The sequence below is a fragment of the Panthera onca genome, chromosome D2 (assembly GCF_046562875.1).
Source record: "Panthera onca isolate mPanOnc1 chromosome D2, mPanOnc1 haplotype 2, whole genome shotgun sequence".
NCBI classification, from domain to species: Eukaryota; Metazoa; Chordata; class Mammalia; order Carnivora; family Felidae; genus Panthera; species Panthera onca.
The window spans coordinates 33517542-33534104 of NC_138349.1; the positions used below are offsets into that span (position 1 = coordinate 33517542).

Genomic DNA, 16563 nt, shown 5'->3' on the forward strand with positions numbered 1-16563 from the left:
GTGGGTATTTCTGCTGATATTGACAGACTAATAAGGACCTGGCTCAAAATAAGCCAATAGATCTGCTCCTACTGCCAGTGGATTTTGAGTCCCAGTCAACTGTAGACAAATTTGGAAAAGGACAATACACCATTTTGCCAAATATTAAAAGTCAAGTAAGAACACAGTAAATTACATTTAGGAGAAAGCCCGTTCATGCCCTACACAGGCCTTGAGCATTTAAGAAATGCTGGAGATCTGAACAATGAAATGTGCAAACTGGCATTCAGCCAGGCTGGAAGAACAGGAACTACAGCGGAAAGGCGGAACCAATGGCTGGAGGTAGGTCACACTGAAACGAATGTTGACAAAATTCTCAATAGTTATGAGAATTGGTCATCAGGTTAATTGGCTTTTAGCAAATTTTACACATGGAGCTATATATATAAAATATATATTTAGATATATCTATAGGCATATGTATCATTAAAAATTTTCAAACAGTATAGAAATAGATCAATAAAAAGCCAAGCTTTCCCCATTATCAACTTTTTCCCTTCTGTGTCTCATCTCATTCCCTACAAAAAAACCACTGTTGTTAGGTTATATATGCTTCTAAACATGTGCTGTGAATGTACACGTATATTTTTGTATATGTGAATATATATATATACTATGAAACCCTGGAATTACGTGAATTTAGATAGAATATGATTGTCAAATGGCTCCCCCGCCCCCCCCCCCTTTTTTTAGCCCTATTAGCTTACAGTTATCTTCTGCAAGGGGGAGGTCTGAAGGGGAAGAGGCAACCTCATCTCAGGAAGAGAGCATTTAGCAGGAGAGTCCTTCGATTCCAGCATTCTCCTAGCCTGATCTCAGGTCAAGCCACTGAAATGACTGAAATGGTCCTAACTAATCCAAGAAAAATCCAAGAATCGTTGTCACTAACTATCCTGGAGGTTCCAACCAGCCAGCCATAGGATCCAGAATTGTCCCCTTTGATACTGAGGCAGAATGGATAACTGCCACCAGGTGGCGCCAAACTGCAACCAGGACCAGAAAGGACTTGGGTTGCAGGAGCTTCTGGCCCCACAGGCTCACCCCAGTCATATCATTAATCATACAATCATGGTCCCTAAAATTTTCATGACTGATGTTTTTGGACCCCATCCGTTATATTAGGGGTGTTGGGAGGGGAGAGTTACTGTCCATTTTTACTACATAAACTGAGATTGTACTTCATATAATGTTCTGCAGCTTGTTTTTTCCTCCCCACTTAAAAGATTGTGGTGTTCATTTCATGTCAATTATTAGAGATTTAGCTGTGTAATATGTCATTGTGTTGACCATGATATATTTAACCAGTCTGAGAGTGGGGTTCGGTGGTAATTCATCTGACATAATTTATAATCCGTATCTTGAAAACCAGGAAGCAAGCAAATATGAAAACAAAAAAGTTCTAATGCACACATAAAATATCTCAATAACTATGCAATAAACATTACTTTTAAGAGACCTCCTCAGAGCCTCTCTCAGAACTTATTTATTTTTAGGGAGTTTTCTGCCCCATTAGAAGGCACAGGTTATGACCAGAACAACAGTCCTCACTTACAGTTCTTTACAGCTTACTAAGCATTTTTCTACATATTGTCTATATGTTTGGCATGAGGCTCATGTTAATCTTTTTCAATCACAGATTTACAAATTAGGGCACAGAGGTTTACAGAAGTTAAATGAGCTGTCCAAGGTCATTTAATTTGTGGCAGAGCCAGGTCTGTCTGATTTCAAATCCAGCAGGTGTCATAGGAAGGCATATTGACCACAGGAAGATGTGATCCTGACAGCTTGAGAACCTAGAAGACAAGAAAACTATAAAAGGCAGGCAAGGAGGAGAGATCAGAGGTCATGGATAACAGTTTGGGGACTCTGAATATATGGGAAAATTGCTTATTTATCTTACTAGTTCCACAGAATGAAATAAATGGAAATACATATAGCCCAGATCTATCAACTATACTAGTGTCTGCTTGCATTCAATACTTGCTGAATTCATTTATTCAGTCAGTAAATATGTGTGTGCCACGATGTACCAGGTCACCCGAGACACACTAAATGTGATTTGTTATCTTTGGAGATACATGTCAGTCATTTCAAAAAATCTCTTCACCAAGGCACAGACAGGAGAGTTTGCTGTATTCTCCCCATCAGAACATGTTTGTTAGCCTTCCCTTCTAACTCATTCCCCTTATTGTTCAAAATGCTTCTCGTCCACTAGCCCTTGTTAAGTATTTATTCCTGAGGTCTCTATAGCCTGTTTTCATATACACCTTAAGTTGCATATGGGCATTCTTAACCTCCCCAGCCCTTCTAACTATAAGACACTCAAGAGCCTGCCCACGTTCCCTCTTGCTCACTGCCTCCCACTGCCCCCACAGTGCTGGGTGCCATGGTCCAGGAAGGCTGACTCATCACCAGCCCTGGCAGCACAGGATGGGGCAAGGACACTGACTTTCGAAGCCACAGACCTGAGTTCTTTCTACTTCTCACTTTGTCACGATTTAACCTCTGTGAACCTCAATTTCCTATGTGCGAAATGGTTTCCATTACCTCATGAGATCATTCAAAAAAGTAGTGAGTGAGAACTTTGAACACGGTAAATCATTATGCAAATATATGGTTTGAAAATTTGCTTGCTGACCTTATCACTTAGAGGACATTTTTTTACCTGTAGCTAAAGAATGAGGCAAGTCAACGAGAAAAAATACAGAAAAATTTAGAGAGAAACTGAAGAAGCCTTCAAAAGTCCAGCTAAGGCCTCTGACATTTTCTCATAAAGCTATTATCATCAGAACTGCTCATTACCTGCCTTTGCAATGTGTATGTCTTATAGGGAGAGGAGGTTGGGGAGACGATTACATTTCTTTGCTTAACTGGAGTGTCCTTTTATGGTCTAAGGCAAGGTTAGGAAGAAAGGCAGTGGCTGTGGTTCCCAGAGCAGATGTTGGAGGTCTGTGGAGTACGATGCAGGCCATGTTCACCGTTCGGTGCAGAGTGAAAAAGTGGCACATGACGCTGAAAACTGGCTCTTTATCATCTCCACTGTGTCCCAACATCATGGGTCACCAATGGGCATTTTACCAACCAAGCTCTATTACATGTGCCCAGAACAGGGCTTGGCATGTATTAGGTGCTCAATAAATATTTGTTTAATCTAATTGTTGAATTGACTCCACTCCCTCATTACTGACATATCATGAGGCCTGAACATCTATGGTGGAGCAGTGACTTTATGTCATTTAAAAAAATGGCGGTAAGTTAGTGGGCTCTTAACAGTTTATTCAAAAAAAAAAAAAAAAATCAGTACTCCATCCACAAACTTGAAAAGGAACTAATCAATGTAGAGCTGACAGGAAGTTGCTATATTATTTTCCTTCATGCGAATGATCACAGGAATGTTAGTGAACATAACGTAAATTCTTACTAACTCTGATCAAAGCTGAGAATACTTTGCTTTGTGTGAAGTTTCAGAATATTTTCAAAGAACTACTGCTCTACCTAAAAACACAGAACTTTTTATTAGCTAAAACTTTAACAGGCACGAACAAGAAGGCAACCAATTCCCAAATGTAAAATACCAACGGGACTAGCATGACACGGTCCTGTGACCCTTATGACAATGCCTTTTCACATATAAATCAAAGCCTGGACCCACAGTTGATGACAAGCATGAGGAATCCTTTGAATTCTTGCTCCCTTTCTTTTACAAGAGATGGTTTTTAGACTGAATTTCTGTAACTTAGAGATAACATTCTGAATAGGTGCAGAAGAATAAAATCATTTCTCCCCATTTACTTAAGAAGAATAACATAGGGGCGCCTGGGTGGCTCAGTCGGTTGACCGCCGACTTCGGCTCAGGTCACGATCTCACGGTCCGTGAGTTCGAGCCCCGTATCGGGCCCCTGTGCTGACAGCTCAGAGCCCGGAGCCTGTTTCAGATTCTGTGTCTCCCTCTCTCTGACCCTCCCCCATTCATGCTCTGTCTCTCTCTGTCTCAAAAATGAATAAAAACGTTAAAAAAAAATTTTTTTTTAAAAATAAAAAAAAAAAAGAAGAATAACATAAATCAGGTTGCAATGATAAATTCTGAATTGAGGGAGGTGGCCAGTGGTGAGGTGGTTAATCACACCTTGAGTTGTTACGGTGTGAGACACACTTACTTCCTGCTGGGTTTTTAAGACAATCCTGCCAACATATCCTTCCTCTGGAAACCAGCTGCTTAAAATCTGCATAATCTCTTCCTCTGGACCAATGACTCTCTGGAATGGTTGTTTCCTGCATTCATTCTTTTCTTTAGATATAAAATATTTTTCTTCCATCAAAAAATAGTCTGTGATGATAGGTTTGGTGTCTTGTTCAGTGGTCAGAATCTAAAGAAAAAGCAAAGGCAAAACTTTAATTCAAAATAAGCCAGTTTTGTACAGAGAACAAACTGATGGTTAGCAGAGGGGAGGTGGGTGGGTGGGTGGGTGTGTGGGGAATGGGTGAAATAGGAACTAGGGATTAAAGACTATACTTATCCTGATGAGCACTGAGTCCTGTATAGAAACCTGAAACTAATATAACACTGTATGTTAACTATACTTGAATAAAACACACACACACTCACACACAAAAGAAACCTATTCTCATGGTGTTTACATAGGTCTGATGTGTAATTTATAAGTGAAACTTACTCTGCAGTGTTGAATAATTCTTTTTGGAAGACCTAAGAACTCTCTTATGTCCAAGAAGGATTGTTTATGTTCATTCTGGGCAACGACACAATTTATTCATAATCCCCAGACAGCATAACTATTTTTCCCACAGCTGGAATGAGAGCTTCTACTGAATTACAGACTTTATGCTTCTCAATCCATGAATTTAGCTCTCTGTAATCTTGTAACACAGGACCAATGGCAAAGAACCTAGCATAGCTTTTACCAGCACCGTGTCTTTTTCTCATGTTAGAAATACTTGTCTTCTAATCTCATCTGATCTAAGTTCCTGGGAATTCTCCTTTCAATTAAGTCCTGACACTGTGCCTACAAGCTTGTTTTTCTTTGTTGGTTACTTACCCAGGCGGTCAGAGTGGCTGGGACAAGGCTCTGGAGCCAGACAGACCTGGGTCTGAGGTCTGCCTTTGATACTTATTGGCTGTGAGGTGTTGGACAAGGTATTTAACCCCTTAGAGACTCAGTTTCCCCATCCATAAAATGGGAACAGTTAAGAGTAACAACCTCCTCATTTCGTTTCATGATTGAGGCACTGGTTAGAAAGCATAACACCGGCACATACGAGAACTCAATAAATGCCAGTTACCATCACACTCCTATAAGTTAGTGACCGCACATTCCACTCCAAGTGGGGACAGAGAAGGTTGCCACCATCTGGTCTGGATTAGGCAAGCACCCTTCTCCTCGCCCCCGCCAGTGATGCAACTCCTAGAGTCCACACTTGGCACTACTTCATCTGGCCTGGAGGAAAAGTGGAATGAACCGAGGATGGTGAGGACAGAAGATTCTCAGGAAGATGCAGCTCCCTTCACCCCAGCACTTGGTCTGTAGTCGGTGCTGCAAGGATATTAGGTCACTGTGTCAATCCGAGGTGGGGCTTCCAGTGTGAAGAGAAAAGACGTTACACATGGGGCTGTCTGTCCATTTGAGGAGCTGCCCCCTCCGGATGCTGCTTGGTTTCTGGCTTTCTCACTCTCACACGTCCTCCCGGGTTGGGGGGGGGGGGGTGGTGTCCCTGCTTACAGAAAGCCACAGGAATCTCTGGGGGCGATCCCGAGCAGAAGTGGCACCACATGAGGGGACTAAGGCCAGTGATGCTGCTGCAGGTTTTGGGGTAACAGGCTCTCATCCTCCTGGGTCAGGCCCTGCGGGCCTCTTTGCACTACCAGAGGGGTAGGACCTCAAGGGTTAAGATCAAGTGCCAGGGGAAGGGGGACAATGGGGCTGCCCAATTAGGCCAGATAAAGGCCTAAGGCTAGAGGGGCTGAAGCAATGTCTTCTTGGCCGCCGTCCATCCTGATGCTCTAAAAACTTGATCTAACTCCTAGGACGACAAACTTCATTCAGCTTGTGTGCAAATTCTGACTGATTAGTAAGCTCCACATTAAGAAGAAAGATGGGGCCCGTGTCTAGCCTTAGAGGGAAAGAATACACGATTGGAAAGCCACTCATTTTGGTCCTTATCCATCTTGAGCCTAGTGTTTTCTTATGTGTTTGAAGACTTGTTAAAAATTCTTTTCTAGGGGCGCCTGGGTGGCTCAGTCGGTTAAGTGACTGACATTGGCTCAGGTCATGATCTCATGGTTTATGAGTTTGAGCCCCGCATCAGGCTCTGTGCTGGCAGCTCAGAGCCTGGAGCCTGATTTGGATTCTGTGTCTTCCTCTCTCTCTGACCCTCCCCTGCTCATGCTCTGTCTCTCTCTGTAGGTTAGCTTATCTAATGGTACCATGACCTCCCAGATCATTCTTATGGTGGATCTCAGTGTTGAATTACACAAATAATCAAAAGGCAGATCATCAACATGGACTTTTGTGTGTGTGTGTATGCTTACACCTGCATTTACACACACACACACACACACACAAACACACACACACACACACACACACCCCTCCATACATATTAGATGATGGATTCTCCCAACCATGGCCTCAGTGGACTTACTTGTTGGAGAAGCTGCTTTGCTTTGGTGCCTCCACTTATGGAGAAAACAGTAAAGGGCTCTGGACCTGGGACCCCATGCACCGTGACTCTGTGAGCCTGCAAACATTTTCTTTCTTCTGAATTAAACATCTGTCAAGGAAGACCACATGGTTTCTCATTCATTCTCATTCTCATTCTCATTCTCATTCTCATTCTCATGTTATTTCTAGGCTGTATTCAGTACACAAGTACTAGTTCTTAGAAGTCTGTAGAGGGACATGTAAATGCAAAAGAAGACCATTCTTTTACAACCTGATACTTCTGTTTGTCGCTGAAGAGGCGATGGTGCATCTTCCTTAACAGTCTAGTGAGGATATTAGCAGCATACCACCAAAATACTAATTTATTTATTTAAAATTTATTTATTTAAAATAAATGGAAAGTGACTCTTTCCATCATAATTAGGAGACTGGTATTATCTGAAGTGTATGTTAGTCCTTACTTATGAACTGACCTTCAACAGTGTCTATTGAGTTCCCTCTCTCCTCAGGGCCTTGGGTTAGAATTTTGGTTGGTAAGATGATAGACTATTCCAGGCTTAGAGCACTCTCCGCCCAGGCACACAGATAAGCATAATATGAAAAGTATTTCTGTTTTAGGAAGAGCTGGGGAGGTGTGTAACTCACAACTTTTGAGCATTTTATATATTAAGATATATTCATTCACTCAAAATACAAAATTCATTTATGGAGAGTTGATAGTGAATCGGACACTATGTCTGGCCCTGGGACATTACCCCAGAAAGAGGACCTTATCCCTGCCCTCAAGGGCACCCAGTGGAATGAATCAGAAAAGAAAATGGACAACTGTCAGCAGTATGCTAAGTTCCTTGGGAACCCAGAGGAGGGGGCAGATCCCAGGTTTGGAGGAAAGCAGAGAGCACCTCCTGAAAATGGTATCATCTGAACTAAACCTTGGAAGTCCAGTGTGACTTAGAAGATGGAGAGTGGAACAAGAACACCCCAAATATTGATGCAGCCTGTGTGCAAAGGCTTGGAGGTGGCCTGAAGCAGGGGATTCTGGGAGCCTCCACAAGCTCCATGACCGGGGTGTGGAGGGGGTGGCTGGAGAAGCCAGCAGGTGCACAATCATGCAGGCCTCTTCCTAACTGGCCGGAAGAGCTACACTGAGAGCGGAATAGTGACCCGAAGCCCTAAGTGTTTCGTTGAACTTGTACTTTATTTTTATTTGGGGAAGGAGTTGGCTGTTTTATTTTGCTTGCACACTGTGTTTCTATTATTTAATGCATTTTATTGAGATAGGATTTGTATACTATAAAATGCACATTTCAATTATATGGTTTAGCCTGCACTGTATTTTTTGGAAGTTGAAATCACTGCCAACAGTTATGCAAATCCAGATGTCCTGACTCTCTTGGAAACCAGAAGATCAGGCCACACTGCATGGCAACCAGCAGCTGGAGCTGAGAGCAGGGTAGTGGCTGCCCCTTTAAATGACTCATAAGCTCACTGTTTTCCCAGAGTCTCTGCCCAGTCCATGTATAAATTTTACTCTGAAAGCAGTGGAGAACCAAGGAAGGGTTTCTAACACAGGAGTGACATGATCAGATTTAGGTTTTAGTTAGATGTGGCTAAGCAGACAGACAGAGGGGTTCAAGCTCAGAGGGAGAGGCCAGTTAGAAACTCACTGCCACGAGCCAGGTGCGAATGGATGAGGGTCAAAGCAGTAGTGATGGACAGAGATGAATGGATTTGAAAACCACTAAGGAGATAGACTTATCAAGTCTTAAATGGGGCAGTGAGAGGGAGGGAGAAGTCCAGGATGATCTTCTGTTATTGGCTTGAGCAATGGAGAGTGATGACTTCAGTGGTCAAAGAACACATACGTGTTGCTGCTGCCTGGGACCCAGGGATGGCCTGGTGTGGTACAATAAAAAATAAATATTTGGTCTTTGTTCACAGTCGCTGGCACGCATCTCCCTTGGAACCTCTGCAGTGATGAATGTTCCCTGCATGTTATGAGATGGCCGATGGCTGGAGGCCCCTAGACAGCTTCAGGATGGGAGGTGCTCACTGGAAAGACCGAGGTGGGATCAGATGGTGGGAACTTTCAGCACCACCTGGGGCTTCCAGAGAGGGGGACGTTACCGAGAGTCGAGTCACTCACCAGTGGGCTATGACATACTCAATCATGCCTTTTCAATAAAGCTCCATTAAAACCGCTAAAAGGTGGGGTTCCGAGAGCTTCTGTGTTGGTGAACACATTGAGATGCCGGAGGCCTCACACCCCCTTTGCCCTATGTATTTCTTCCATCTGACTTCTCTTGCGTTGTGTCCTTATAATAAACTGGTAACAGTAAAGCACGTTTCTGAGTTCTCTGAGTCATTCTACAAAATTCCTGAACCTGAGGAGGGGTTTGTGGAAACCTCCTGAATTTATAGCTGGTCAGTCAGAAGTACCAGTGACAACCTGGGACTTGCCACTGACACCTGAAGTGGGGACAGTCCCATAGGACTGAGCCCTTAACTCTGGGACCTGATGCTAACTCCAGGTAGACCCTGTCAGAATTAAATTGAAAGGCAGGACACCCAGCTGCTGTCAGAGTTGAAGCAGTGTAAGAAAATACACAATGCATTTGGTGTCAGAAGTGTTGTGAGGAAAAATGGTTCATCAATGGCATGTGTGGAATCTTCAGTGCTATTAAGTATCGAGGCAAACTGAGCCAGAATCAGGCACTAAGCTCTGCTTCCCCTTTGTGAAAGCTGATTCTTGCCCTTCGATACCTAGGCAGCCCTGTCTCTGCTTCCCAGTCCTCTGCACAAGTAGAGGCAACACCTCTCTCTACCTTGGCCAAGTGTTGTTCTCAACTTTGGCCACACACTGAAGGGAAAAGGAGGAGAACCTGAGAAAATGAGGTCAGGATGGAGAGAGAGACGACACCGATGAGGTGAGGGGAAGAACAGCAGAGAAGAAAATTGGGTGAATTATGGGTGGCCATGGCAGTGGTCGAGCCAGCGCCATTTGTGAGCATACGGGGTGCCTTTCCACAGGTTGTTAGCACTATGTTGAAGTATAAGATTGACACAACGGTGAACAGGTTATATTAAACATGTAAAGAGGTAATCAATGGACACCCTTCTATTGTTATTATTATTAAACAATTTTTTTTAATGTTTATTTTTTGAGAGAGAGAGAGTGAGCATGAGCGGGGGAGGGGCAGAGAGAGAGGGAGACACAGAATCCAAAGCAGGCTCCAGGCTCTGAGCGGTCAGCACATAGCCCAATGCGGGGCCCAAACCCATGAACTGTGAGATCATGACCCTAGCTGAAGTTGGACGCTCAACTGACTGAGCCACCCAGGCGCCCCTGTTATTAGTATTTTTTAAAGTTTATTTATTTATTTTGAGGGGGGAGGGGCAGATAAAGAGAGGGAGAGGGAGAATCCCAAGCAGGCTTCGTGCTGTCAGTGCAGAGCCTGATGTGAGGCTCAAACTCATGAACTGTGAGATCATGACCTGAGCTGAAACCAAGAGTTGGAAGCTTAATCTACTCAGCCACCCAGATGCCCCTCATTTTAAGTTAATTTCTAAACCTCAAATAATGGAATCAACCAGTTAATTAAAGCAGTGGTACTTGTTTAAATAAACAACCTTGCATTACTGGGGTGGGTACTGGCCCAGTGGTCCTCAAACTTCAATGGTATGGACCTTACCTAGGGAACTTGTTAAGAGACAGATTCTGTAATAGTGACCCTTTCTGTGGCATTCCTTTCCCATTTCCAAGAGGGCCAATTCTGCATCTCCCCAACCTTTGCTTAATTAGTCTTTTCCCCATGTTATTATTTTGGGTTCATCTCCCTGGCAGGCCTATAATGCACTCATTAAGAGTGTGGGCTTTGGGGGCACCTGGGTGGCCAGTCAGTTGAGCATCCGACTTCAGCTCTGGTCATGATCTCACGGCTCGTGAGTTTGAGCCCCACATCAGGCTCGCTGCTGTCAGCGTGGAGCCTGCTTCGGATCCTCTGTCCCCCTCTCTCTCTGCCTCTCCCTGGCTTGCACTCTGTCCTTCAAAAATAATAAAGTAAACATTAAATAAAAAAAAAAAGAGTATGGGCTTTGGCACTACTGTAACGGGTTTATAGCTGTGTGACCTAGATATACTTAGCTCTGACCTTCCTCATCTGTATGGAATGGAGAGGATACCGTAGCTATTTCACAAAGTTACTGACAGAATTAACTGAATTAGTATAGTTGTAAAGTGCTTAGAAAGTGTCAAGTGCCAGCCATTACTGTTGTCATTATTTCCATTGCTACCTAATTAATAACTCTAACTGACCAGGTTCCTGTGCCACAAGAAAGTCTATCTATCCCCAGTGTAGCGATCCCTGCAAATATGCTGAGTGAAATAGAACTTAGTTACCAAAGAGGCCGGCGTGGTGCTGCTGGAGGAATTTTCTTCCATCCTCCTACTGTTTATGAATAAACTAGAGATTTCCAAGACTTCGTTGTGAAGATTTCGCAGCTGAAGATGTCGATATCCTGGAATAATGCAGAATTGGGGAAAGCTTGTTAGCCATGCACTGCAGAGCTCTGCAAAGAAGGTAACCCAGGGAGGTCAATAAATGGTAGGCGGAAATCAGGTCTTCCGATGGGCAGGGAGTGGCAGTGGGCATGCAACCAGCAGACAGACACCTTTTCATCGAGACTGCTGCTCCTGGGGACAGTTTTGGGTCACCTTATGGTAACTAACTTGTTCAGGTGCTATTTTTAACTTAGACTCAAGCAGAATATCTTAAACTCAAACAAAATACAGTAGGAAAATCTGATCATTTTGATATCATGTACAGTCACTGTTTTACAAATATTCCCTCTTAGTGACAATGCAGTATTCTAACAATACGGAGTTGGGAAAGTAAGTTATGGCGTGACTGTTTGTACGAATATAACGTGGAATAACGTGCAGCCAGTGAAAGTGCTAATGAAGATGCACAGCTACCAACAGAAAAGTTGCTCACTACAGGGGCACCTGAGTGGCTCAATCGGTTAAGCATCCGACTTCGGCTCAGGTCATGATCTCACGGTCTGTGGGCTTGAGTCCTGTGTTGGGCTCTGTGCTGACAGCTCAGAGCCTGGAGCCTGCTTCGGATTCTGTGTCCCCCCACTCTCTCTGCCCTCCCCGCTCCAAAATAAATAAACATCAAAAAAAAATTAAAAAAAAAAGTTGCTCACTACATACATTAGGAATGAAAACCAGTGAGATGCAAGACACTAAGATTAGTAGAAAGCCTATTTATTAAAAATATACATTATGTTATATGTCTATTACATATAATATGTAAGTACATGGGCAGAGAAATAAAGCCTACAAAAGAAATATACCAAAAGTGATTATTTTGGAGAGATGGAAAATGGATAATTCAAAAGAAACGTTTTTGCTTCTCTGTGCTTTCTCATAGTTCTGTAATAACTGTTATGAACTGAATTGTGTCCTCTCCAAATTCTCATGTTGAAGCTCTAACTCTCAGTACTTTGGAATGTGCCTGTATCTGAAGATGGGGCTTTTAAAAAAATTATTTATTTATTTATTTTGAGAGAGAGAGAGAGAGAGAGAGAGAGAGAGAGAGAGAGAAAGAGAAACAGTGTGAGTGGGGGAGGGGCAGGCAGAGAGAGACAGAGAGAATCTCAAGCAGGTTCCTTGCTGTCAGCAGAGTCCGATTTGGGACTTGATCCCACGACCCTGGGATCATGGTCTGAGGTGAAATCAAGAGTTGGACACTCAACTGATTGAGCCACCCAGGCATCCCTGGAGATGGGTCTTTTAAAGAGGGTTAGGGCCTTCAATGATGTCATAATGGGTGAGTAGGGTGAGCCCTAAGTCAATATGACCGGTGTCCTTATAAGAAGAGAGAGACACCAGGTGCCTGCACACAGTCTCAGGGACAACCACGTGAGGACACAGCGAGATGGTGGCTGTCTGCCAGCCAAGGAGAGGGGCCTTGGGAGAAACCAACCCTGCCATCACCTCCATCTCCAGAACTGTGAGAAAATAAATGTCTGCCGTTTAAGCCTCCAGTCTGTGGGGTTTTGTTTCAGCAACCCGAGCTGACTAGGGCAGTGGCCATGTGCTACTTGCACAGTGGAGAAGAAAAACAGGAAGAGAACAAAATGCAGGAGACTGTAATGTGTTCGTGGAAGTCAGAGTTCGGCGCTTTGAGTGTGGTGGTGGAAGAAGGCGCTAGTACCTTGGTACTCAAAGTAGGCCGGTAGGGTCAGCATCCCTGGGAGCTTGTTAGAAATGCAGACTCTCAAGCCCCCGCACCCCCAGACCTACCGCATCAGAATCTGCATTTCACTACCACGAGTCCCAGGAGACCCTGACACGCATCAGTGTTGGAGGAGCAAGGTGCAGCCATGCCCACTGGACAACAAGCTGAAGTTCCACAAGTGCTTTGGCAAAGCCGAACCACATCAGGCCAACAGCTCTGGCCTTTACTCAGGATTCTCCATCTGCCCTGCTCTGCCCCCAACACCCACCTCCAGCTTCCAACCCTGGACGTGCCATGAGAGCATCCCAGCCCTCCTTCTCTCAGGCTCCTTTCTTTCTTTTCCTTTTTTTTATTAAAAAAATTTTTTTTAAGTTTATTTATTTTGAGAGTGAGACAGAGAGAGAGAGAATATTCCAAGCAGGCTCTGCACTGTCAGCATGGAAACCAACGTGAGGCTCGAACCCACAAACAGTGAGCCAAAATCAACCAACTTAACCAACTGAGACACCCAGGTGCTTCACTTTAAAATTTTTTAAAAGTAAGCTCTACACCCAATGTGGGGTTTGAACTCAAGATCCTGAGATCAAGAGTCACATGCTGAGCCAGTCACTGACTGAGCCAGCTAGGCAGCACCTCCCAACCCCGGGCCCCTCTCCTAACATCAGTCCTTGCTTTAAACACGCCAGGGGTGCAGCGGCTGCTACTGGGAAGGGGTGTGCAGGAATAGGAGCACAGCCACTCCTCCCCACACAAGCAGAGGGAGAGGACACACTCCATGGGATGTTGTCAACACCTCTGATTTTAGGATAATGTAAAAATCTCTTTTGAGATGTGATCAAACAGTGTTCAAATATGTATCATTTCTTCATGCCTCTTATTATTTTTAATGTTTATTTATTTTTGAGAGAGAGAGAGAACAGAGTGCAATGTGGGGGAGGGGTAGAGAGAGAGGGAGACAGATTCTGAAGCAGGCTCCAGGTTCTGAGCTGTCAGCACAGAGCCCAATGTGGGGCTTGAACTCATGTACTGTGAGATCATGACCTGAGCCAGAGCCGGACGCTTAACTGACTGAGCCACCCAGGCGCCCCCTTTATGCCTCTTATTTTAACTATGGAAATTCCAAACATACACACAAGGAGAGAGAAGAACATCATGAACCCCAGGGCATCCATCACTTAGCTATTATAATTATTAGCATTTTGAGAATTTTGTTCTACCTCGTTTTAAAGCCTTGAGTGGGATGATTCTCTGAGCAGTTACAGCTGAGCTGTTGTTTTCCACAACGGCAAAACGAAGAAATACGAGATCTTCAAAGTGAACCCGGAAGAGAAACTGTTCATTCCACATGGGGTTCAGAGTGTTCCGGTGGATGGGCTTTGTGCGGAAATGGCAGCTGTCCAGGGACATGCCCAGCACATCGACTTCGATACAGGGGCTTCCTGTGCTGCTACTCGGGCACACGTTTTGACCAGAGACAATCTGAGGCAAGGAAAAAAGGATCAAAGTCACTGAAGACACGAAAGAAACAAAGCAACCTCTGTACCTTACTGCTTCCCTCCACCAAGAAAGACAAAGAACATTCTGGAATGGAAGGGGTACATGGTTAACAAAGTTGCTAAAAAGAAAAAAAAAGTGATTGTAATCAGGTAATCACATGACTAGAGTCATGTGAAAGCCTATTTTGTCAACAGCATTCACCTGACGATAACCTTTCAACTGTAAAAATGTTCAAAGATCTTCAAAAACCAAGCCGTTAAGATGATGAAGTTTCTCAAGGAGGCAGGAGGAAAGGAAACCGTACACAATCTGAGAAATGGTTGCTAACATTCTGTTCAAAACGTTTTAGGTGTATATATTTGATATACCTCAAATCTTTTTCTTCAACAGTTTGTTTTGGACCAAGTCACAGGGAATGTTGTTAAAAATTAATCCATAGCCTTCCGTAAGTAGATGGAATTATAGTCGAGTCCAGCTGAAATGGTCAAACAGAAAGGGGCCGCTGCCCTAGTCTTCAGGAGAGAGAAAAACCGTGTGGGAGGTGGAAGGTCTGCGAGTTGGCTCTCCCAGGGCTCTGAGGTGTCATGACCAGAGGCTGTTTGGCATTCTTTGTTTGCAGCAAGTCAGACCAAATATGATAATGGAGAGAAGAGGTAACTTTCTCCCTTTCTGTCTTTCCTATCACCATCCAGTGGTGGTCTCTCTATCAGCTGAGTGGGAGTGAAAGAACAGGGAATAAGGTTGGGTGATGAGCTACTGGGGCTGAGTTGTTAGGGGCAGCCTGTGGAGTTCTGACAATTAGGTAGTTAAAGGAGTAAAGGAGTAAGGAGAAGCCCAGGAGTGATAAAGGTTAAGCTGTAAGGAGGAAAGATATGTAGTTGCTTCATATATTGATGCCTGTCTGATCTTATGAGAACTTGTCAGAGTGTAAGATGACCTGCTCTAACCAGGAGCTCAACTTTTATGGGATCCATGCACAGTTATGATTCCCGGGGCCTGGAGGACAGAATTCCTATCATCAGTTTGCAGGTGAAGCAGGGACCTCATAACTCCACCTACTGACTCTGGCAAATAGAGGGCCTGGTGACAGCGTATATAAACCATAGCCACTGCTTCCTGAGAGGATGAAAAAATGCTTTGGGGAACTAAATCTGCATGAACAAAATGGTGATACGAGACCTTTGTAATGCCTTGAATTCAAAACCAGTTCATATTCATGAAGGCTTACAGACCTTACTAGATTCTGACAACTGGGGCCATACTTACAGTTAAGGAGTAGATGGCAGGCTCCATGTTGTCCAGATCTCTTTCTAAGGGAGAGAACTTCTGATACATGGGACAGTTCTTATCCCACAGAACTGGGGGTTTCAAAACATAACCACACCCACCGTTGGCTTCAAACATGGCAGCATTTAAATGTAAAGGGAGATCTGCAAAATAAAGTCAATATTGTTTGGCTCATGTGTCATCCTATACATTTACTTTAAAGTTCAAAAGAAATCTGCATCAGTTTCCCCTAAGCTGAAGTATGAAGAAGAGATAGCCATCCATTCATTGCATAGACTGACTGAGTACCTACTCTGTGCCAAGTAGTGTTATGCATCCAGGATATAGCTGCTAACAAGACTTGAAATCTGTCTTCATGGAGCTCATGCTCCATCCCATGTTCTGCCACCTAAAAACTCTTATAAATAAAAATTCACAACATCCATCCAGAAAAATCTTTGAACACCTCATTTTATACTGAACTTTAGAAAAAAAAAAAAAAGGATTGTCTTATCCCCAATGCTAAGCCATGCAGACAATTGTGTGAACAATTCTTGCTTTTTCAAATATAAGATAAAATCTTAGTAATACAAGAAAGGCTAGGAGAATAGCCAGAAAAACATACCTTGTCTTTGAAATTTCTATTTCAACCCATAAATTGCTATGCCTCTACCTCTTTTTTTTAATTAAAACAATTTTTTATATTTATTTATTTTTGAGAGACAGAGAAACAGAGCACGAGTTGGGGAGGGGCAGAGAGAGAGACACGGAATCCCAAGCAGGCTCCAGGTTCTGAACTGTCAGCACAGAGCCCAATGTAGGGTTCGAACTATGAACCA

At 43.7% G+C, this 16563-nt stretch overlaps 2 protein-coding genes across 5 annotated transcripts in view; one reads left to right on the top strand and one right to left on the bottom strand.

Moving 5' to 3' along the window:
* Window positions 1-9008, top strand: part of NOC3L (NOC3 like DNA replication regulator) — a 52517-nt gene extending 43509 nt beyond the window's left edge. The window contains exon 22 of the mRNA XM_078434610.2: window positions 8658-9008. Within this exon, the coding sequence (XP_078290736.2) occupies window positions 8658-8694 (37 nt within the window). The 3' untranslated portion in view covers window positions 8695-9008. The remainder of the gene's footprint in view (window positions 1-8657) is intronic.
* Window positions 1-16563, bottom strand: part of PLCE1 (phospholipase C epsilon 1) — a 322822-nt gene that overhangs the window by 10823 nt on the left and 295436 nt on the right. For 3 of the 4 annotated variants that reach the window (XM_078434608.2, XM_060641978.3, XM_060641977.3), the window contains exons 25-29: window positions 15725-15888; window positions 14179-14440; window positions 11116-11234; window positions 6697-6825; window positions 4197-4406 (exon numbers count right to left, since the gene is read on the bottom strand). In XM_078434608.2, the coding sequence (XP_078290734.1) occupies window positions 4197-4406; window positions 6697-6825; window positions 11116-11234; window positions 14179-14440; window positions 15725-15888 (884 nt within the window). Of the gene's footprint in view, window positions 1-744; window positions 1833-4196; window positions 4407-6696; window positions 6826-11115; window positions 11235-14178; window positions 14441-15724; window positions 15889-16563 lie in introns of those variants that run through there. The other variant, XM_078434609.2, reaches the window with a different exon arrangement.